Source organism: Artemia franciscana, chromosome 7, assembly GCF_032884065.1.
Source record: "Artemia franciscana chromosome 7, ASM3288406v1, whole genome shotgun sequence".
In the NCBI taxonomy this organism is placed as follows: domain Eukaryota; kingdom Metazoa; phylum Arthropoda; class Branchiopoda; order Anostraca; family Artemiidae; genus Artemia; species Artemia franciscana.
The window spans coordinates 40,747,368-40,769,347 of record NC_088869.1 but is presented as its reverse complement, the minus strand read 5'-3'; the positions used below and the strand labels follow the sequence as shown (position 1 = coordinate 40,769,347).

The following is a 21,980-nucleotide window of genomic DNA, read 5'->3' as shown; positions in this document are numbered from 1 at the left end:
ATTTATGTAGCTACCTTTATTTCCTAAGGACATATCTGAAACCGCGGTGGACACTGGAATACCGTTGGTTGATACCTGCCACATGAGCCTGAAAAATACCAGTTCAAAAATCTTTTGTTGGATTTGGATTGAAAAACTTTTGCTTAAAACACAATAAGCTCCAAGGTTCTGTTTATATTTGTAGCAATGTGCTTTTTCATTAAATTACTTTTCTGAAAAAAAGGTTAAAATTGCATCTTTGTTTGTGTTGCAGATTATGTTAATCGGCAGCTTTATAATCGTCTGTTTTTGCTCATGGTGATGGTTACTTGGGTATTTGCTCAGGGCACCATTTTTGGGGGTGGGAATTTTCCTTTTGGGCAGTAGTTTCTATTAGTACAATTGTTGAAGTAATCTTTGACGGGCCGTAGTTTGTGCACTTTCTGTGGCAGAAATAAACAAGGTGAAAATCTCGTTTATATTCTGCTATTATAATTCATTCATTCATGTTCTTACCTTTAAGTATAACTTGTGTTCTCTTCTAAGGCATCGAATTTTCCTGAGAAATAAAAGAGGGAGAGAAGCAGACATTGGCCATTTTTCTAATAAAGAAGCAAATATTCAACTGAATTTACTTTTTCTCTAAAGCCTCATTTAAATTTTGTGAGCCTTAAAAAAGAAAAATTGTTGTGCAATGTCTGATGGAAGTTAATCCTACCCCTTTTTGAGTAGTTACACAATTTTTGACAACTTTAGGTCCTAGGTTGCGCCAATTGTAACATTGAAATTGTATTTTTAATCGTTTTACTTCTAGATTTCTTTACTTCTAAATTCTAGATTTTATTTCTGGCTCCGACCATAAAGACTATCTAAAAAATTCTGTCTGAAAAGCTGATGATGAAAGTGGCGTTGAAGGGGCTACATGCCCACTGTGTGTCTCATACCATATAAATGAAAAGCCCTCGTATTATTCATGCTAATGCAAGCAGTCATATTATCTTTCTACTAAAAAGGTTTGGTCAGAGGGTGGGGGATTATTAGACTATCTTGGGGCTAGTTTTGTCTTCCAGTCATAAAATTCAGATTACATATATTAAAAATTCTTGTTCGATTTCTGATCAAACAAAGTGCAATCTGCCTAATTTTACCTGAAATGTTGGTGGTACTTGAGTAGAGGAATATCTGACCTTCTTCGGTTCTCAAATCATAGCGATTAAAATCTTTGTGTGATTTTAGTTCCAATAAGGTGCAACGCACCTACCTTTCAGCCAGAATATTGACGTTAGGAAGAGGGGATGTCGGATTTACCACTTTCCTAATTTTTCTCCATTCATGGCAATCGGATATCTCATTATCATTCTCTTACAAACTGGGTATCATATGTTTTACCTTTCAATAAATGTTGGCGGTAGGAGGGAGGAAGGGCTTTAGATAGATCACATGCCTACCTCGCTCCTCCACTGGTAGGGATAAAAAATCATTCCATGATTCCGGTTTAAACAAGTTGCAAAATGCCTAGCTTTCTACTAAAAAGTTGGTGGTGGCTTGGAGGAGGATTTGTTGAGGACCTGCAATTGTCCTTTAATCACGCATACTGAAAATCCTCTTATGATTTCCGTTCAAAAAGATGCAGCATGACTACCTTTCTGCTAAATGATCGACGGGGTATGTTAAAGGGGTCACGAGCCCACTTTTTCCTCTAGTAATATCCATTCAAATCTTGATGAGATTCCACTTCAAATCAGATCCAACATACCTGCCTTTCTGTTAATTGAAGTAGGTAGTGGGGTTGGAGTACCCGCATTTGTTGAGGACCCGCAATTGTCCTTTAATCATGCATACTGAAAATCCTCTTATGACTTCCGTTCAAAAAAGATGCAACATGACTACCTTTCTGCTAAATGGTCGACGGGGTATGTTAAAGGGGTCACGAGCCCACTTTATTCCTCTAGTAATATCTATTCAAATCTTGATGAGATTCCACTTCAAATTAGATCCAACATACCTGCCGTTCTGTTAATTGAAGTAGGTAGGGGGGTTGGTGTAATCGTAGGCCTACTCAATGTGCCCAGTAAAACAGATTGAATAGGGTTCAATTCAAAATTGAATTAGGTTACATACATAGCCTGGGTAAACTTGGCTTGAGGAATCTTTCTGTACAGCCAGAAATTCTCTATCTATCACTGTTGCGGCGATACAGAAGAAACATTTACCAGTCAAGGCGGTGAATCACAGGGACACAAAGTAGATATATGCTCAAGCGCATGTCTCCTTTTTCACTCAATGTTCTGGGCTTTGAACTCATGGTGCACGTCTCTATTGGCGAGAGAACATGTTAAGGGGGTTATGGAAAGCTGGGAAAAAGACAGGAAAGTCATAAAGATTTCAAGCAGATGACATTGAAAGCACAAAGAGATTTGAACAATTATTCGCAACATCCGCATGGCCAAGAAAGAGCAGTCTATTTTTGTGAATTACAAAATGTTCTGTTACTATCTGTCATGATCAGATCAGTGGATCCTATTGTACTAGTCACTTGTTTTTTTTTTTTTTCAGTGAGTCTTTCGTACCCGTAAAGACGGGAAATGGGGCTGAAGTAGCGTATCACCTAGTTTAGAACTGATCTATGTATGGAAAGACTGCTGATGGCGTTGCCTCGGCAATTTATGTGTTAGTGATCTCCTTGAGGTAAATAAGATTATCTTCTAGTATGACAACGACTCCGCTCAAAATTATATTTGGACTCTCTTCAGTTATTTTTTTTCAGATAGTAAACCGAAGCCGGAAGCCTGAATTGATCATGTTCAAATTCATGACGAAGAGTCACGCTCATATGATGGGTGATTCTGTTTGTGGAGGCATAGAGAAAAAAACAAGGAATGCTAATGCTGTAGAACACATGCGGGATCTCATTACGCTCATGGAAAAAAAAGACTTCACAAACTAAGCGACAGTAAGTCTTGTGACGAAAGACTTTTATTGTCGGAAAAATGAGAAGCTGCTAAAAAGAAGAACAGGAATGTGTCATAATTTTTAAGTTATTCAAGATTACTCTCGAGAAGGGTGGCGCTGACCCACTTTATAAGTGCGACCTTAATCAAAATTTTTGATAGTTTATTTCCTCCAAGAAAAAGCTAAACGTAGCAAATGTTTGCCAGAAGCTGTCAAACCTCCAAGAGGGTCTTTAAAATTAAAGACGCAGGATTTTCTTTTTCTCCGTCTACCTGATTATATTTCTGACGAGCAAAAGAGGCAGATTTGGCAAGACTTTCAAGTGATTGATGTTGATCGTAGTGCATACTCGGAGGGTTTGGAAAGCAATGTTTAGACGATTAGTTGAAACAAAGGATTATGATTTATGTTTTTACCATCTGAAGTAGAGAGTTATTTTAGTTCTAAGGCAGACTTATTATCAAGCTAACAAAGGGGATTCATGTATGATATCACACACACACACAAAAAAAAAAAGTTTGCAAAAAGGCTTTCAGGAAAATTGCAAAGTAATTCGTTTTATACTTTTGAAATGAATTAGCATTATCCGAAATCAATGCACACAAGGAGAGCTAAAATTGGTTCTAAAACTATTGATTGTAAACAGAAAGAATATGGATTTCAGATGAGTTTTTTTCATTTCTAGGCTCTCCTGGAAAGCTTGGAAAATTGTATATTTCCCTTTTTTTATTACGACAGCCGCACTAGTGGGCATTTTGCCACAGAGCTGAAAAACGCTAATTAGAAAAAAACGAAACTTCAGCACAGCAAACTTTCCTGATAAAATTATTTGTCCACACACTTGCACATACAGGAAGATTCAAAACGGATTTCCCCTGTGATGAATCCAAAGGATTTCCCCTTCCTTGGAATAATTCACTGATACACCCTAAGAGTTCACTGTGTGTTTTTCCGTTTATAAGTTTATCGGTAAGGAACTGCATCAAAATATCTTAAAAGAGTTACATAAGAAAACATGTAAAGCAAGCCATAATTTTATTCAAATGTTTTTGTACACATAACAAAATATAGCTTTAAACTAATGGTAAAAATTTACCACTATTATACACAAATCCAATTTTTGGTACAAATGCAATGATATAATCTCTCTTTTTGTTCCGTTGAGGAGACATTGAAGGAACTAATGGTGAAAGTCGTCCCCTGTTGTAGACGGATCCAGCTTTTTGTAGGAATGAAATGATAGAACCTCTGTTTCGGTTCTGTTGAGGAGGAGCATTGATCATCGGCTTTCGTCTCTGCTTTTTTCTCCATATTGATGGAAAGCTAGAAGTGCCTTGAAAGTATGCTAGTATTGATAGAAGTAAAATTAAGGCTGCTTTCATGTGCATCTGCAAATAAAGTTAATTGAATGATAATAGCAGGGATGAATGACGCTCTTTGACGTTTTTGTTATTCAAGTTGATTAACAATATCAGTATTACTCAGTAATGTTCAACACTTACAGCCTTTCCCAGTAATGTCCAGCTATAGAAATTCTTTTTTGATTTTCTTAATCTTTGTTTCAATACTTTACTTTGAACAAACTACTGTGAAGATGATTTACTTTTTGTAGGTACAGAGTCTGAAGGCGTTAAATATGTCGGTGTTTGTCAACCAAGTTCGAAAGCATCGGTTATGTTCAATAATGTCCGTCCAAATCATTGGCTTTGTTCATTAGAATTAAATGCTAGTTCTTCATATATTATTTTTCGTAAGTAGGCTATTGTTTTGTAATTAATTTACATTTTTCATTTTTATTTACTTTTAATTTACTCGACATTGTTTTTCATTACCTTTAAAAACATATCTATATCTAAGTTTTGCTACCCCTCTAAAACCGGACCGAGAGCTTTGTTAGCAGAAGTTTATAACACTCAGCTGTCCTACAAAATCTAGTATCTACCGAAAAATCAAGTTTAGTTTGGAGTGGATCCCACCTAATAGACCATGATAAGTTCAACGGTGCCAACGAAATTATTCTCCAATGCTTAGTTTCATTGATCTAACCTAGTATCTACACAAGACCTCAGCTTTGTTTCGAGGTCCTATCTAGTATGTACATACAGGATATTGAAATTTTCGCCAAAGCCTAGTATCTGACAAATTACTCTTTATCAACAGTAGACCACCAGGAGCAGCATGATACCATCAGCTTCATCACTCAATTGTTTAAATAAAGACTGCACATTACACAAATACGTAGAGCAAAATTGCTTTGTCGCTCATGCTAAAAAGAAAGCAAAAGAACAACAAGAGCTGGAATATAAAAGGTGAGCCTATTTTATCAGTGTTATTACTAGATATGACCATAATTAAAGTGTAGGCTGGGTAGGCTTATATTGGGTTGTTTCTCAAGACAGCAGCCATAGAAACGGGAGAGGAACAGATACAACTTGGATGCACTTTTGGCTACATTGTGTTGTTTCAGTACAAAGCCGAGATAACAACTTTATTGAAAGTAAAATTTGAGATGAGAAATTTGTGGGAGCCTATGTTATTCTGTGTATTTCAAACTACTTCGCAGAGAATCCAAGAAATGCCAAGATTCTGCTCTTCCAAAATGTTATATTCAGTCTTATTTTTATTTGGGAGATTAATAGAACAAATACAAAGTTTTTAGCAGGAAAGTAAAGAGCAAAAAAAGGGAGACATTGAGATGGATTTCGTTTATATAAGGAGTTTAGTTAGTTTTCGTGATAAAGGATGTAAATCTCCAGTAAAGGGTTTTCGGTCAAGGCGACTTCAGTAGCATACTTTTCGTCTTGATTTGAGACCATTTTAAAGGGACTACAGGCTCTTTTTCAAAAATTGCTAAATTTGTTTTCGTGATAAAAAATTATGTTTAAGTTTAGCCTGAGTAACAAATTACAGCTATGCAATTTGCCCATTATGCTTAAAAACTAAATGTTGCTTTAAAATTAAATCAAAACCTACTGTTTGAACGCTGGTTGCTAATAAGACATCTCAGCAATTTAACAAGAACGATTGAGGGGATTAAGCTCAAACTTTCGGGGCTTCTTCTGTTGATACTTTTGCTCTTAAATTTTTGCTAAATCAAAAGAGTTTAAGTGTACCCTGGCTGTGAAAGAGCATAGATGTAATTTTTTTGTGAATTGTATTGAGTTTTATCTATCAGATCAAATAGAGGATGTACATGTACATGACTAAATTAAACAGTGCTATTTGCGTCATGATTTTCAAAAGGGTTTAAGCTGTTTTAAATTGCTGAAAAATTTTTTCCAGCATACAAATAGTAAGTCTGACTATAAATTCTTAAAAAGAATGGAAAAATTCAAACTATCATTTTCTTTTTCCCTGAAAATGGTCATGTCAATATAAAGCGAACAGAACTTAATTTAAAAAACTTTTTCCACATAATAAGTTTTTCAAAAATAAGTAAAGAACTCCATTAAACCAAAAATAAACAAAATAGAATCAAATAATCTACCCAGCATAAAACTACAACAAATCAGCATAAATACTGATTTCAGCGTTCGAGTCAAACTCAAAACGAGCAGAAATTAATATGGGTAGGGTTCAAAACCCTTATGCTTTCTAAAAACCAGAACATCATTTGTACTTTACTAAAAAAAAATTCAAATGAATGTGCGTTGTCAGTTTAATGTACGTATGCTGATATTTATTCCTTAAAATCTTGATTAATTTTTGATTTCTTAAAGTTATAAAAGTGAAAACTTTTAAAGAATTTTAACTGTAAAATGATCTATTTTGTTCATTTGTGATGTAATAGAGCTCTTTGCTTTTTTTCTAAAACCTATTTAGTGAAAAATTTCTTTTAAACTAATCGCCAATTCTTTTGGTGTCAAATGTCGTTAAAATTTAGTTTCTAGTTTTGGTGAATATTCGCCTGAGTCGCTCCTGACTTAGAGTTTGTTATCATGAAGTATTTGAACCTGTTCATTTTGTTCAGTTGAATTCAAGTTTTGAAAGAAAGAGGGTCAATTTGACAGGTGGATTGTCAGTTTAAATTTAGTTTTTCTCTCGCTATTGTATATTTTTTTTTAAATGCCTGAAAGCATTAGGGATTTTTGTTTGAGGGGGGAGGGGGTTGTCCTGTTATGATAACCAGTATGAATTCAAAATATGCCATCTGTGCAGGCAAGGTGAGCTTTGAGTATGGGTCCTTAGAAATATGAGGATCGTGGCAAAACCCCACCTTAGGAGGTTTTGAGATCCTGGAAAGCTTTTGATCTAGGGCAGATAAATGAAGCTTCCAGGAATGAAATAAGAGCCTAAAATATCCCCTTGGAGGCTGTTTTTAAGTTCCTATCTCTACTCCTTCTATATCTGTTACAATATTGAGAAGCAAAATCTTTCCGTAATTTCGTTTTGAGTCTCATTTTCTTTTACTCTAGGTTTTGGACATTAAATGCATAATATGCGATAATAATTAAATATATTATTGATTTAATGAATTTATCCCTTTGCCAGGAATCCTTGCTCTTTAAAATTTACTCAGTTTTTTTGTTTTTTTTCATTTTGCATGAAAAGTTAGTTATTGTTTTTATTTAAGAATTTTTTTCTAAATGTGTAATAAAAAGTCATCCCTACGAAAATGTATCCTAAAATATGTTGTCTTGCTCCTGCCCCTAACTACTATTCTAGTGTTTGGCCCTCTGAAAAATTTTCTGTGGTCCCTTGCCCAGAGACATAGTAAATGAACCTTTCAACCATGCTGAACAAGATGTTGTAGGAGAAAACGGGGTGCGGGAAGGGACTGGTTTCCTTCTAATTACATTTTTCTCTTAAAAAGAGTAATAGCATTTTCAATCCAATAGGCCCCTCCTGTTTCTACGACAACTCCTTCCATAGGAAGTGCCTTGGTAACAAGAAAGAAAAATACATTGTGCTAACTTCATGCATTGCCTATGATTGCTTTGTTTCGTTCCAACCACTATGACAGGCACGGATCCAGTGTCAAGTTTTATGGGGGTTGGTAATGCTTGAAAGGGGGCGGGGAGAATATACATTTCCAAACATAGCTAACCTTGTTTGATTTACAATACTGCTTTTTTTTGAAAATCTGTTCCATACCAAAAAAAGCAATATTCGAATAAAAACGCTGCGTAAGCCATTTGGGGAGAAATCTTTTAGCCTTCCCCCATCCCCCTCAATCCGGGCCTATACGGTAAAGTTTTTTTTTCTTTACAAGGCAAAACTGATAGGACTTTCAGTTTTAAAGCAGCTTTAAATAATTGTGCTTAAAAGTGATTGGGAAATAATAGGACATAAAAGGAACTTGTACTTCGTCAATTTTCAAGTCATAGTACAAATTAAATTATAGTTAGATTGGTTACCATTGCGCGAAGATACATTACAATTAAAGTCAGTACCATTGCCGATTTAGAATTAGAAAGGGTAATTAGTCTCACCTTTAGTTTTCTCGAAAATATTAAGAGATGAACTACTGTATCTTTCACTTTCTGATATAAACTAAACTAATTCTTCAACTTTATCCTCACGCAACAATAATTGGTGGTAGTGCCACTCAAGAATTGGTTGCATGATCTTGATTTGAAACCTCCCAAGGTCAATAGATAACTGTAAGAAAATTACCTAAAGATGGTTGCAAAGGATATGAGTAAAATTTAAAATGTTGCAATTTTTCTTTGTCTTTTCCATTTGGTGTTTCTGTTTAACCCCAGTATCTGTTATTAAATACCTTATATTAAAATGTTTTAAGCGTGAGTAATGTTTTACTGAGAATTCCCAGATAATTTGGATTCTGTATGGCAATAATGTTGTCCACTAAATTTTTGTTAATTTATAAATGAATTACAACTAAATTTTTGTGGGCTATAGGGTATTCTATTCTTCCTCTTTATGTCCCATTCCCTAAAGTTCTTCCTGATGAGACTTCTTGATGAGTAAAAGTAAAACTAAAAGCGGTCAAGTTTACGGAATATAGCATCCCTTCAGGAGAAGGCCAGACTAGTTGGGAAGTATGCGAATCCATCAAGTAAATCTTTCTTAAATATCGATGTTCGTCTGAACCTTTATTAAACTTGTTTACAAACTTCAAGTAAAAATAAATCCTTACCAATTTGTATCACACAGGAAAAAGCCCTCTGTTTTTTATGGCACTTGGTATTAACCAAGCGACATATAGCAATCTCAAATTCTGTCCGTCTGTCTGTTGGTCTGTCGGTTCCGGTTTTCCTACTTTAGGCACTTCCAGGTAAGCTAGGACGATGAAATTTGGCAGGCGTATCAGGGACTGGACCAGATTAAATTAGAAGTAGTCGTTTTCCGATTTGACCATCTGGGGGGGGGGGCTGGTTAGTTCGGAAAAAAATAGAAAAAATGAAGTATTTTTAACTTACGAACGGTTGATCAGATCTTAATGAAATTTGATGTTTGGAAGGATATCGTGTCTCAAGAGCTGTTATTTTAAATCCCGACAGGATCTGGTGACATTGGGGAGGAGTTGGGAGGGGCAAACCTAAAATCTTGGAAAACACTTAGAGTGGAGGGATCGGGATGAAACTTGGTGGGAAAAATAAGCACAAGTCCTAGATACATGATTGACATAACCGGAAGGGATCCGCTCTCTTTGGGGTAGTTGGGGGGGGGGGGTTAATTCTGAAAAATTAGAAAAAATGAGGTATTTTTAACTTGCGAACGGGTGATTGAGTCTCAATGAAATTTGATAATTAGAAGGATATCGTGTCTCAAAGCTCTTATTTTAAATTCCGACCGGATCTGGTGACATGGGGGGAGTTTGGGGGGAATCTAAAATCATGGAAAACGCTTAGATTGGAGGGATGGGATGAAACTTGGTGGGAAAAATAAGTACGGATCCGCTCTATGGGGGGGGGGGACGTTTAATTCTGAAAATTTAAAAAAATGACGTATTTTTAACTTACGAAAGAGTGATCGGATCTTCATGAAACTCCATATTTAGGAGGACCTCGTAACTCAGATCTCTTATTTCAAATCTCAACTGGATCCAGCGTCATTGGGGGGGGGGCAGTTTGGGGGACCGGAAATCTTAGAAAATACTTAAAGCGGAGAGATCAGGATGAAACTGGATGGGAAGAATAAAAACCTGTCTAAGATACGTGCCTGACTTAACCGGACCGGATCTGCTCTCTTTGGTGGAGTTGGGGTGGGGGGGGGGGTAATTTGGAAAAATTAGGCATTTGTAACTTACGAACGGATGACCAGATATTAATGAAATTTTATATTTAAAAGGATCTTGTGTTTTAAAGCTCTAATTTTAAATTCCGACCAGATCCTGTGCCGTTGGGGGGGGGGGGGAATTCTTGGAAAACGTGAAAATTGGGGCATTTTTATCTTACGAATAGGTGATCGGATCTTAATGAAACTTGATATATATAGAAGGATCTTATGTCTCATATGCTCCGTTTTCGACTCGAATTGGATCCGGGAACATAGGGGGTTGGAGGAGGGAAACAGAAATCTTGGAAAACACTTAGAGTGAGAGATCGGGATGAAACTTGATGGGAAGTATATGCACAAGTTCTAGATACGTGATTGACCGTGATACGTAATTGGAACGGATCCGTTCTCTTTTGAGGAGCTTGGGGGGGGGGGGGGGTAATTTGGAAAAATTAGAAAAATTGAGGTATTTTTAACTTAAGAACGGGTGACCGGATCTTAATGAAATTTGATATCTGTATGGAATTCATGTCTCAGAGCTCTTATTTCAAATCCCGACCAGATCTGTTGACATTAGGGAGAGTTGGAGGGGGAAATATTGGAAAACGCTTGGAGTGGAGGAATCGGGATGAAGCTTGGTGGATAGAATAAGCAAATGTCCTTAATATGTGATTGACGTAACCGTACTGGATTCGCTCTCTTTGGGGGAGGGATTCAGTGATTTGGCGAGTTTGTTGCTTCTGGACGTGCTTGGACGATGAGAATTGGTAGGCGTGTCAAGGAGCTGCACAAATTACTTGATAAAGTCGTTTTCCCAGATTCGACCATCTGGGGGGCTAAAGGGAGAGGAAAAATTAGAAAAAATGAGGTATTTATAACTTACGAGTGGGTGATCGGATCTTAATGAATTTTGATATTTAGAAGGACATCGAGACTCAGAGCTCTTATTTTAAATCCTGACCGGCATTAAGCCTCTGATTTTTTTTTTAAATCAATCTATTGATTCTTAGAATTTTGTTAGAGTTCATACCATATGAGCTCTTGGCTCTTCTTGTCTCGTCGCAATTGCCTATGAGCTCTTAGCTTTTGTTCTTAGCTGGATCTAGTAAAGAACGAACCCCAGGGAATCAGGGAGCAAAGACACTCACATATGACACCATACCCAACATGACATAATCTTGTATATGAACATACAGCTTTTGTAAAAGGTTGTGTTTCACTTTTAAAATGTTTTGCAACTTATTGGAAGCACTTAGATGTGACAATTTCCTTTGAAAGGCACCCTTAAAGAGCTCTCTATGGTCTCACAGTGCCCCGCAAGTAGTAAAAAAAAAGAACTAAAAGAGAACACGTCAGTATGGAAAAATGGTGATTCTCCTTGCTGTTCAGGGTAGGGGGCTGTAAGTTTTCTATTATGGGGTTTTCGACAATGGCGATTCCAATACTGTAATTTTCATTTCGATCGAATACCATTTTTGAGGGGTTACAACTATTGCTGCAACCATGAAAAACCCCTTCTCTAAACAATGAATAATTGTTGGTTTATACACTTCCAAATTCAAAACCAATTAACTACACAATACCGAAATAGTGCTTGATTTTCACCAAAGCATTTGCATTGTTGTTGACAACAAGTCTCAGGCCAATATTGCAGTTTAGAAGTCCGACATGAAAACATAGTAAGTAGACGATGCACAAACAGTATTTGATTTCCTCCAAACTTAGTGTGCAGAAATTATTGATGCTGTTAATTATAATTCAGGGGTTAATATTCCAACATAGAAGTCTAAAATTACAGACTGACTGCTCCTTTACGAGTCCGTACTACTGTATTTCTGCTATTAATTAATACCAACTGCCCTTTCAGATAGAACAGCAAAGTTGTCATTATTAATATATAACAAAACTATCGAACAGAAAAATTTCTCAGTAACGAGCTGTTAGTAAGGAGGAACTGGTGCTAATGACTTTTGATGGCAATATGTTCATCAAAAGAATCAGCTTTATATTTCGTTTCTAAATAAGCAAAGTTCATTTAGTTTAGATCTACCCACTAACATTGAGTCTGACACAATTTGCCCCAGTTTTGAAAAAGAGCCTAAGTTGCCTCAAAAGGGTCAGTGGTCTTCAAAAAATTTACATGATCAAGTTCAGCATATTAGAGGATCCTATTGCAGCGTTTAAAGTTGGTATTTAAAAAAAATGCAAAAGTTTGCTTTTTTTCGAGACGAATGATTGCGGATGCGTATTTGTTTATTTTTTTTTATTCTTATCCAGGAAGGATCGTTTCGAACCAATGACCCTGCCAGAGCATTGAATCAACTTGAACCAATGCTAGAGCATTGGCAGAAGGATTATTAGTATGGAAACCAAAATTTGCAGGGCCCTTTTTAAGTAGAAGAAAAGATTGTATCACAGCAAAGGGGTCTTTCTGCTATTTTGTGTCAAAAACAATAATTTGTACCAAAATAGGAGAAAATCTATCTATGAAATTCTTAGATTACCAATCAATTCCAACTTATCGAAAAATGTAGTTGTTTACTTCGCTAAAAAGAAAATACCTGTTTTTAACTGTCACTAAAACAGACAGAAATTAAGTTAAAAAGACACCATTTCTCATGAAAAATAAACAACGAGTTTTAACTTAAAATGAGTAGAAATTGCCACGGATATAAGTTGACTTTGTCACCCATTCCCCTTCCCAGATAGGATGGGGATTCATTCCGGCTTTGCTAAAGTTAATTTTTTCTATGCAGATTTTCTTTTTTTGGCTCAATTCCGTGAATTTCTTGTTTCGATATAACCATATTTGTAACCTTGAATTTAGTTCTATTCATCTAAAGTGTAATTCGTTTTCAGTCTGAGGAGCTGATCAGGAAATAAGTAAAATCAGATAAGTAAGTCAGGGAAAATTGACTTTGGTTTTAAACCAAAATTGACTTTGGTCAATTTTGCGGACGAATTACACTTTAGATGAATAGAACTAAATTCAAGGTTACAAATATAAGACATTCTATTTGTCACAGAAGTAATAAGTGACTTAAGCTTAAAACGAGTTTAGTTACTATATTTTAGACGGAGTTGTTGCACTTTAGACAGTCCGCTATGAATATCAGAATATTCATATTCTGTCATATCAATATTCACATATCATATCAATATCACATATCAATATTCACTTCTTCCTTACTTCAGTTACTAATTATTCAACAAACAAACAACATGAATAGAGCTATAAATGACAAATCTAGTCTATCATAATGGTTAACCAATATCAGAGATAATGCAAGAGCCGCTTTATATAAACTAAGCAAACTTTGAAACGACTAGATTTTATTTCAGCAATATCAGACGAAAAATAAATAATAATGGTCATGTAAAAGGAAATAAATATGTTAAATAGACGTTACAAAGCGATACATAAACAATCTCTCACACAACTGTTTTCAATATGAAAACAGCTAAAAGTCTTCAAAATATTCATAATCTTCACGATCAGGACTAAATACAGAGTAGACTCTCTTAGACCATAGATATTCCGGTCTTGGCGGTTCATATTTATAAGATTCGCCAGTTGCTCCTAATACATATGATGGCAATCCGTCTGTTCTTTTACTTAACTCTGTTTCACTTTTGTTTTTCTTTCCAAAATATTTTTGAAAAATAGTGTCTCTCTTTTGTTTGCTTCTAAAAAATCTTCTTAATAAAAGTAAATCTCCATCTTTTGAGACTCCTTCAGCCTTCGACGGATGAATATGCATTGGACTGTCCATAGCTCTATTCCGTTTTGTACTGTGCATCGGTATCTTTTCATATACTCCCCCATATTTATTTCGTAGTCTTTCAATATTTTCACCTTTTTTGGGGAGTTTTTGAAGACTTCTAAGAGCTGTTAAAAATAAATTTGATTTATTTCCCTTTTCTGATGTCATCTCCTTTTCTTCTAAAGGTATCCCTGTTGCTGATACAACCAATAAATAAAGTGTCGCAAAGACTGCCAATTGACCCTGAAATGTGAACATGCAAATTAAAACTCAAAAATTTTATCAAATTTTATCAAATTAAAATTCAAAAATTTTTAAAATTTCTATGCTGCAGAGCTGTTACCGAGTTGAAGAAACAGAGGCAAGCTTAGCAACTTTCTTTGTTGAAAATAGCCTACTAAGTTGAGGATCAGGTTTAATTGGTTAAAGCTTTACCAGACAAGAACGTCATAAAAAGCGTAAAACTTGCAAAGCAGAAGGCAACCAATATCATGCGTCAGGGCCTATATGGGTGTTATAAAGTTGGGTTATATGGGTGTAATTTTGTAAAAATTTTGAACTGCTTTCTCTTTGATCGTTGGAAGAAATACGGATATTAGCAACATCAAGCAGCTAGATGCGCAATTTTATGTTCGGAAGCATTAATTTTTGGAAGTATAACTAGTCAACCTAATCAAATGCGAAGGTGAAGCGGTTAAAGGAATATAGAAGACTTTTAAACAGTGCTTGTTGAATGAGTTACCAACCTTGTTGATTTTTGGAGGAATATAACGAACTCGAAGATGGGAAACGAAAACGATTATGTGTAAATTTCGTAGATTCATGCATGAAATATATAAATATATTTCTTCGTATATTAATATATGGTTGCCCAATCGTCTGAAGCAGCGAATAACCGTTGTGTTCGAGTGCAAACACAGAATGAAGACAAAATCATTGGCACTGAAATGCCAATGATTTTGGATTCTCAAATACAAAAATAAAACAACTAAAAATGGTAAGGGATAATTGTCTTAGCGACCATTATCCCGAATATATTTTGGAGGAGGATCAAGTTACAGAAGTAAAAAAGGCCAAAATCTATGTAAAAAATATAAAAAAAGAAAAAAATAACGAAAACTTTAATATTGTAGAGGGGTTGAAGGGGCGCACATTGGGAATGGGGGCAATTGCCCATCCTATATTTTAAAATCTCTTTCTGAATTTTTATTAGCAATATATATATATATATATATATATATATATATATATATATATATATATATATATATATATATATATATATATATATATATATATATATATATATATATATATATTATATGTCTTCAGGTTAAAAAAAGTAAACAATCCTTGGGTGAGATTCTTGTGAGCATAATCTTATGTGGTTGTAATCGTGTGTGACTACAACTCAGGACCCTGCAGAGAAAGAAATCCCCAGAACCTATTGAGCATCAAATCTTACGGGACAATCTTTCTCAACCTTTCCCAAGCAATCAGAGTAAATACAACTTTTCTTTTTCTATGTTTTGACACAATTAGTGTTTTCTTTTTACTTCTTTAAATTTTTTGCTTCCGCCAAAATATACTTCAGTGTTCGTTTTTATTGCAATGTCGCGTCGAATTAATCATCCCTGGGTGGTATGTTTGGATCTAACATTGGAAAAATGGGTAATTATTAAAACATATTCATCATATCAAATCGCTCATGAACTTAATTATTCCTGGTATTTATGTCTATAATTGGACGTACCTTATGCGGTGACACACAAAAAATATTGGCACTTTGTCCGATAACAAAAAAAAACAACAAGCAAACAAACGATGACACCTTTCACTGACAGAAACCAACAGTGCCACTTTACTCGAAAAAAAAAACTTGACAGAAAAAAAACGATGAAGCTGCTGTAATGGCAGGAAAAAAACAATAATACCTGGTACAATGAGAAAAAAAAATCGATGGCATTTTTCGCTATGACAAAATTATGTGCGTCCCTATTTGCAATTAAAATTGTATATTCTTGCAGGGGGGTTGACCTCCCGTAACACATAATTACTAAACCTTTCAACAATCCTGAAATAAATTGATATCTTAAAGTTTTGTTTGGATGTTTGTTTTGGGAAAATGTGGGCGTGGGGGGAGGAGTCGGTTTCTCTCAAATCACTTTAACTCTTAAAAAGGGCACTATAAATTCCGATTTAAAATCAAATGGGACCCAACTGAATTTAATACGACCACTCATTCCATAAAAACCTTATATGTCCCCACGGCATAACGTAAAGCCCTTGCCATAGGGCTCTGGGGGATTCTGTCAACCTTTTGTGGGTTGTCTTTGGACCTTTTTAAACAAAAGTACCATCGCACATTTTCAATCAAATGCGTTTGGTGAAAAGAGGGGTAGTTGACCTTTACTTTTGACTCTTAAAAGGGAACTAGAACTTCCGATTTAAACCAAATGTTGAAATTGGCCAAATGTGCCACCTCTGAAGTATGCAACCATCCCTTCCATATGAACCTTAAATGCCCCAGGGCATAACTTACAACCCTTGCTCTCAAACTCTGGTGGTTTTTATCAACCCCAAATGCCTTTTTGTGTGATCTTTTGACTATTTTTAAAACATGAATGTCTAAAAAATTCTACTGGATGCATTTCAGGAAAACACAACGTGTGTGGGGGGGGGATAATTGTGCTCTTGATCACTTTGACTCTAAAAAAAAGGGCACTAGAACTTCTGATCACCAATCAATAGACTGGTTGCTCTCAAATCACTTTGACTCTTAAAAAGGGTACTATAACTTTCAATTTCAAATTGAATGAGCCCTATCTGAAGTTTATACGACTGGGCAGTCCATAAAAACCTTATATACCCTTATGACATAACTTAAAACCCTATCACCAGGGCGTAGGCGGTTGTGTCAACCCTAGAGGCATTATTATATGTTCTTTGGACTACTTTGAACAAAATTACTATCTCATAATTTCAATCAGATGCGTTTGGTGAAAAAAGGGGTAGTTGGGGGGGGGGAATAAATGCTCTCCATCAATTTTGACTCTTAAAAAGAAATAAGAGCTTCCAATTTTCAACCAAATGAGCCTCCTCTAAAGTTAAAAAACAATCCCTTCCATAAAAACCTTAAGTGCCCCTATGGCATAACTTACAACCCTTGCGCCCAGGCTCTGGTTGTTTGTATCAACCCCAAAAGCCTTGTTAAGGGATCTATCGATTATCTTGAATAAAAAGACTATTCAAATTTCTATTAGATGTATTTCGGGAAAACAAGACTTGTGGGGGGGGGGGGGTGTAGCTGCACTCTGATCGCTTTGACTCTTAAAATGCGCAATAGAAATTCTGATTACCAATCTAATGAGTCCCCTCCGAAGTATATACGATCATCGTTTCTATAAAAAACCTTATATGTTCCCAGGGCATAACTTACAACTCTTGCCGTGAGAGCTGTCGGGGGTAGGTGTGTTTTCCTTAAAGACACAATTTTCCGGACCCTTCAACTATAATGAAACAATATTGCTACCTCCAAATTTTGATTGGATGTCGTTGGGGGAATGATTAGCGTGGGGGCTGGTTACTCTCAAATCACTTTTGACTCTTAAAAAGTATTACTTAAAAAACGTTTTATTTGTATACTGTAAAAAGTGACCTTAATCGGTTTATTTTTAATGTACCAAAACTCCTATATTGTTTTGTGTTTTCGGTAAAGCGCTAGTTTTCTACAATCCTACAAACAAAGGGAAAAATGATTCTTTCGTTTATTTGTACTATTTTTATTGTTATATGTCAGATAGACTGTGAAGCAATGATTTTGTTCATTTTAAGTTCAACTTCATTTCAACTTCGCTCTTTAATTCCCTCAAAAAACTTTTTTTTTAAATTAATCTTTGCCCTTTTTAACTTAAATTTAATGCCGAAGCAACACTGTAATGATTCTTTTGATTTTTTTCCGAGGGGGGCAGCACCCTCATACACGGAATAATTTCTGTACGTTTTAGGTTTTAACTTCTATATTCGTATGTTTCTATTAAGTATATGAGGGGGTTTGCCCCCTCGTCAAGACCTTGCTCTTAATACTAAAGTTTGAATTCTGTTCCAGTTCTTTAAGAATGACCCCTGAATAACAAAGGTCGTTCAATTAGAATAAATAGCTCTTTTGAAATGACTAAAATTACTTTAGCGTAAAGAGCGAGGTATTGATGAGGAGACAGACCCCCTCATATACGTTAAAAAAACAAGTTTCTTAACTGAAAGTAAGGAGCGACATTAAAACTTAAAACGAACATAAATTACTCCGTATATGAAAGGGCTCTTCCCCCCTAAACGCCCCCCTCTTTACGCTGAAGTTTGACTCTTTCTCTCAACTCTACTTTTTAAAACATTAAAAAACTTCCAACACGCATCCGTGATCTTTCTTCTGGCAAAAAATGCAAATTCCACATTTTTGTAGATTGGAGCTTGAAACCTCTACAGTAGGGTTCTCTGATACGCTGCATCTGATGATGTGATTTCCGTTAAGATTATATGACTTTTAGGGGGTGTTTCCCCTGTTATATAAAATGAGGCAAATTTTCTCAGGGTCTTAACCTTTAATGGATAAGACTAAACTTGACGAAATCTATATATTTAAAATCAGCATAAAAATCCGATTCTTTTTATGTATATATAGATACCAAAATTTCGTTTTTAGAGTTTCAGTTACTATTGAGCCGGGTCGCTCCTTACTACAGTCCGTCACCACGAGCTGTTTGAAAAATAAGATACAGAATCTACAGAAAATCTATAGAGAAGGCTGAATTCAAAGAAAATTTCACTTTGCGGTCATTTTTTGTTTATTTATATTGCTCTTTCCTGTGGTCTTTTAGGTTTTGTTCTGGAACAAAAGAACACTGAAGAGTTTGAATTTATTTCCACATGTTTCCATATTTATTTCCAATTTATTTGGAAATAAATAAATAAATAAATAAATATATATATATATATATATATATATATATATATATATATATATATATATATATATATATATATATATATATATATATATATATATATATATATATATATATATATATATATATATATATATATATATATATATATATATATATATATATATATATATATATAAAATATATATAATCCAATTTATTTGGAAATAATTTTTCCAATAATAACCGATTTAGAAATCGGTTTTACTCAATCAAGAACTTGAGCATGTTCGCTATAAAACGTAAGTACCGACCAACAACCCATTTTGCGGTAATGATTGGATCCAAACAAATACAGATCAAAAATCAAAATTTTTAATTAGTATAATTTAGTTCAGTCTTTTGGAATATCAGGACATTTTATTTGGGGTTATTGTACTTCTATATTAGTTCCGAAAGATAGTAATTTTCATTAGAATTAATTCTTAAATAAGTTGGCACAGATTATTTTCGAAAGACACAGCTTTAAGATTCGTATTCCCAACGAAAAAAACGTAAATCGTAAAAATTATGAATGGGCGTATAACCAAAAGTAAATTTCGGATTATTTCGTTTTGCTTTTTGTATCGTTGCTTGTGTCTATGAAAGGAAAAACTTAGCAACATTCATAGAAATCTGAGATCAATGGCCTCATAGTCTGGTTGATCTTACATGACTCTTTACTAGGTTGCTAACAGTTACCACTGCGCACGGGAGGGGGATAGTCCCCTAGATTTTGGAGTGTACATTTCCCCTTGCTGCATTTTCGTAAACTAACAACACTGGCCGCATAATGGCGAGAACACTTTCAACTTTGAAGGATGCGAGTTCAACCAAGTATCAATGTTGAACACAATAGCCTGAGAATAGTTCACCATTAATTAAAATTTCATGGCCTTGCCTTTTTCAACTAAAAAGGCAATACGAAGGTCCTACTTAAAGAAAAAGAAATACATTTAAGCTCACCATTTTTATTACTTCATAAATATCAAAGTTTTCACTTTCAATGTCATCACGTTTCTATGTTCAAAATATATCTGGCTACTTTTAGGCTTGTAAAATGCTTTTAACGGTCCACCAAGCCACGTCATTAATTTTGGTAAAGCTTTTCTCTGTTTTCGTATGCATAAGTCTGCCTTTTCACAGTTTCAAGGTAACCCGTGATGTTTCTTGATTTCAAAGTAATTAAGCAATCTTCAGGAATTGTATCTTGTCAACAACAGGTTTAGGCACTTAACACTAAAGTTTCAAGCCAAATATAGCCAATTAGTGATATTTTGATTGAAGCTGAAATTGATTGTAAATACGTTTGGGATTGAAATTTCAGAATTGGACTCCCCTATTCTCGAATGAATTGAATACCTTCCGCCATGGTCTCTTTGCTAAATAATATGAAAAAAACTTCGTTTTCTTAAAGAGTTAAAGAGGCTGCGTCCCAAAGTCAAACCTTAAAACGTACAGGAATTAGGAGAGGCAGTTGAGGGCCTGCCGCCCCCCAAACCCCCCGCTGTAAAGACTCTTTTGTACAGGTTTTTTGTTGTGGGGGGACTTCATTGTTACTAATTACTAGTTTCGGCGCAATGGTTCTCCTGTCCTCTTGTGTTTAACATTTTTCGAAGTTATTCCATTATTCATTCATTTCAATTTTTTGTTAATTAAAAGAGGGCCTTTCCGAAGCCAAGAGCGGGGGATTAGGGGGCTGCAGCCCCCCACAACAAAAAACCTGTACAAAAGAGTCTTTAAAAGGGGGGGGGGGGTTGGGGGGTGGCAGCCCCCCAACTGCCTCTCCTAATTCCTGTACGTTTTAAGGTTCGACTTTGGGACGCAGCCTCTTTAACTCTTTAAGAAAACGAAGTTTTTTTCATATTATTTCTGTACGTTTTTCTACAATCGATGGTGAATGTAATTTAATAATAATTTTCCATGTTTATTTTCTCGCTTTCTGTATCAATAAATTCAAACTGACAAAATTATCTAATTTTGATAATTTTAATAGTTTAGCAGCTTAATTAAAAATTTAGCAACTAGTGGTTTTTACCCATCCGCCTCCGGTTTATGGGCTCAGCGCGCTTCCGCTGCGCCAAGCTGCTGTTATGCTTGTTATCAAACAAGTTATTACAATAGAAAATTTCAGCTGATTATTTTGATGTACTTGAATGTTGATATTCGTAACTTTTAAGAATTTCAAAAATTCTTGATAAGAATTTCAAGGATTTTAAGAATTTCAAAAATTCGACGCGGAATTCTCCGAGTAATTTTCCTGGAAAGTTTCTTTGGGAAATCTTAACCCCCCGATTTTCTAGCTTAGATTCCTGTACGTTTTAAGGTTCGACTTTGGGACGCAGCCTCTTTAACTCTTTAAGAAAACGAAGTTTTTTTCTTATTTTGTGAAAAAAACCGCCCGATAAGGGACTTAAACCCTCGACCCGAGGATTAAAAGTCCCACGCTCTACCGACTGAGCTAACCACCTGCATGTGTGTAAATATAACTTTTAAATAAATTTTAAAAATTTCAAATTAACATGGGCTCTTATGGAGAAATGGGTTAATTAAGTGGCTAATGCGTGGTTTCTGGAAAACAGGGAAGGAGTTATAGGATCGAGCGGAAATTTCGCGGATAAGCTCCTGGGCCGTAGGGGACCTTAACTTGTGAATTTCAGCCCGATCGGACAACGTTAAAGGGGGGGGGGGGTTGAGGGGTCGAAACTTTCGGGGGGTTAAGATTTTCCTACGAAACTTTCAAGGGCACTTACTCGGAGAATTCCGCATCGAATGAGTCTTCGTACACCCAGATCCGATGTCGGCTGTGACCTGTAGGCGTCGAGAAAAAAAAAGAATATGAAAATTAAGTGGCTATGCGTGGTTTCTGGAAAACAGGGAAGGACTTATCGGATCAAGATGAAATTTCGCGGATAAGCTCCTGGGCCCTAGGGGACCTTAACTTGTGAATTTCAGCCCGATCGGACAACGTTAAAGGGGGGCTGGGGTTGGTGGGTCGAAACTTTCGGCCAGATTTTCCCCATGAAGGAAAAGTCGGAAGGGGATGAAATTTGGGGCAGGTTTCTTAGTTGGAGCTCGGGCTACGAAATGCATCCCTCCCCATCCCTCTGCAACCACTGGAACC

The 21,980-nt window shown here is 35.6% G+C and overlaps 1 protein-coding gene and 1 long non-coding RNA gene across 7 annotated transcripts in view; one reads left to right on the top strand and one right to left on the bottom strand.

Annotated features, from left to right (window-relative positions):
- Window positions 1-21,980, top strand: part of LOC136029298 (serine/arginine repetitive matrix protein 2-like) — a 171,331-nt gene that overhangs the window by 118,889 nt on the left and 30,462 nt on the right. For 3 of the 6 annotated variants that reach the window (XM_065707559.1, XM_065707558.1, XM_065707560.1), the window contains one exon: window positions 2,747-3,970. In XM_065707559.1, coding sequence (XP_065563631.1) covers window positions 2,747-2,926 — 180 coding nt within the window. In that variant the 3' untranslated portion in view covers window positions 2,927-3,970. Of the gene's footprint in view, window positions 1-2,746; window positions 3,971-4,543; window positions 4,682-21,980 lie in introns of those variants that run through there. The other 3 variants (XR_010618011.1, XM_065707563.1, XM_065707562.1) reach the window with 3 other exon arrangements.
- LOC136029297 (uncharacterized) lies at window positions 13,430-20,215 on the bottom strand. The gene is made up of 2 exons (XR_010618010.1): window positions 19,823-20,215; window positions 13,430-14,120 (listed from the first exon to the last, which is right to left on the bottom strand). It is a non-coding gene; the product is annotated as an uncharacterized LOC136029297 (long non-coding RNA).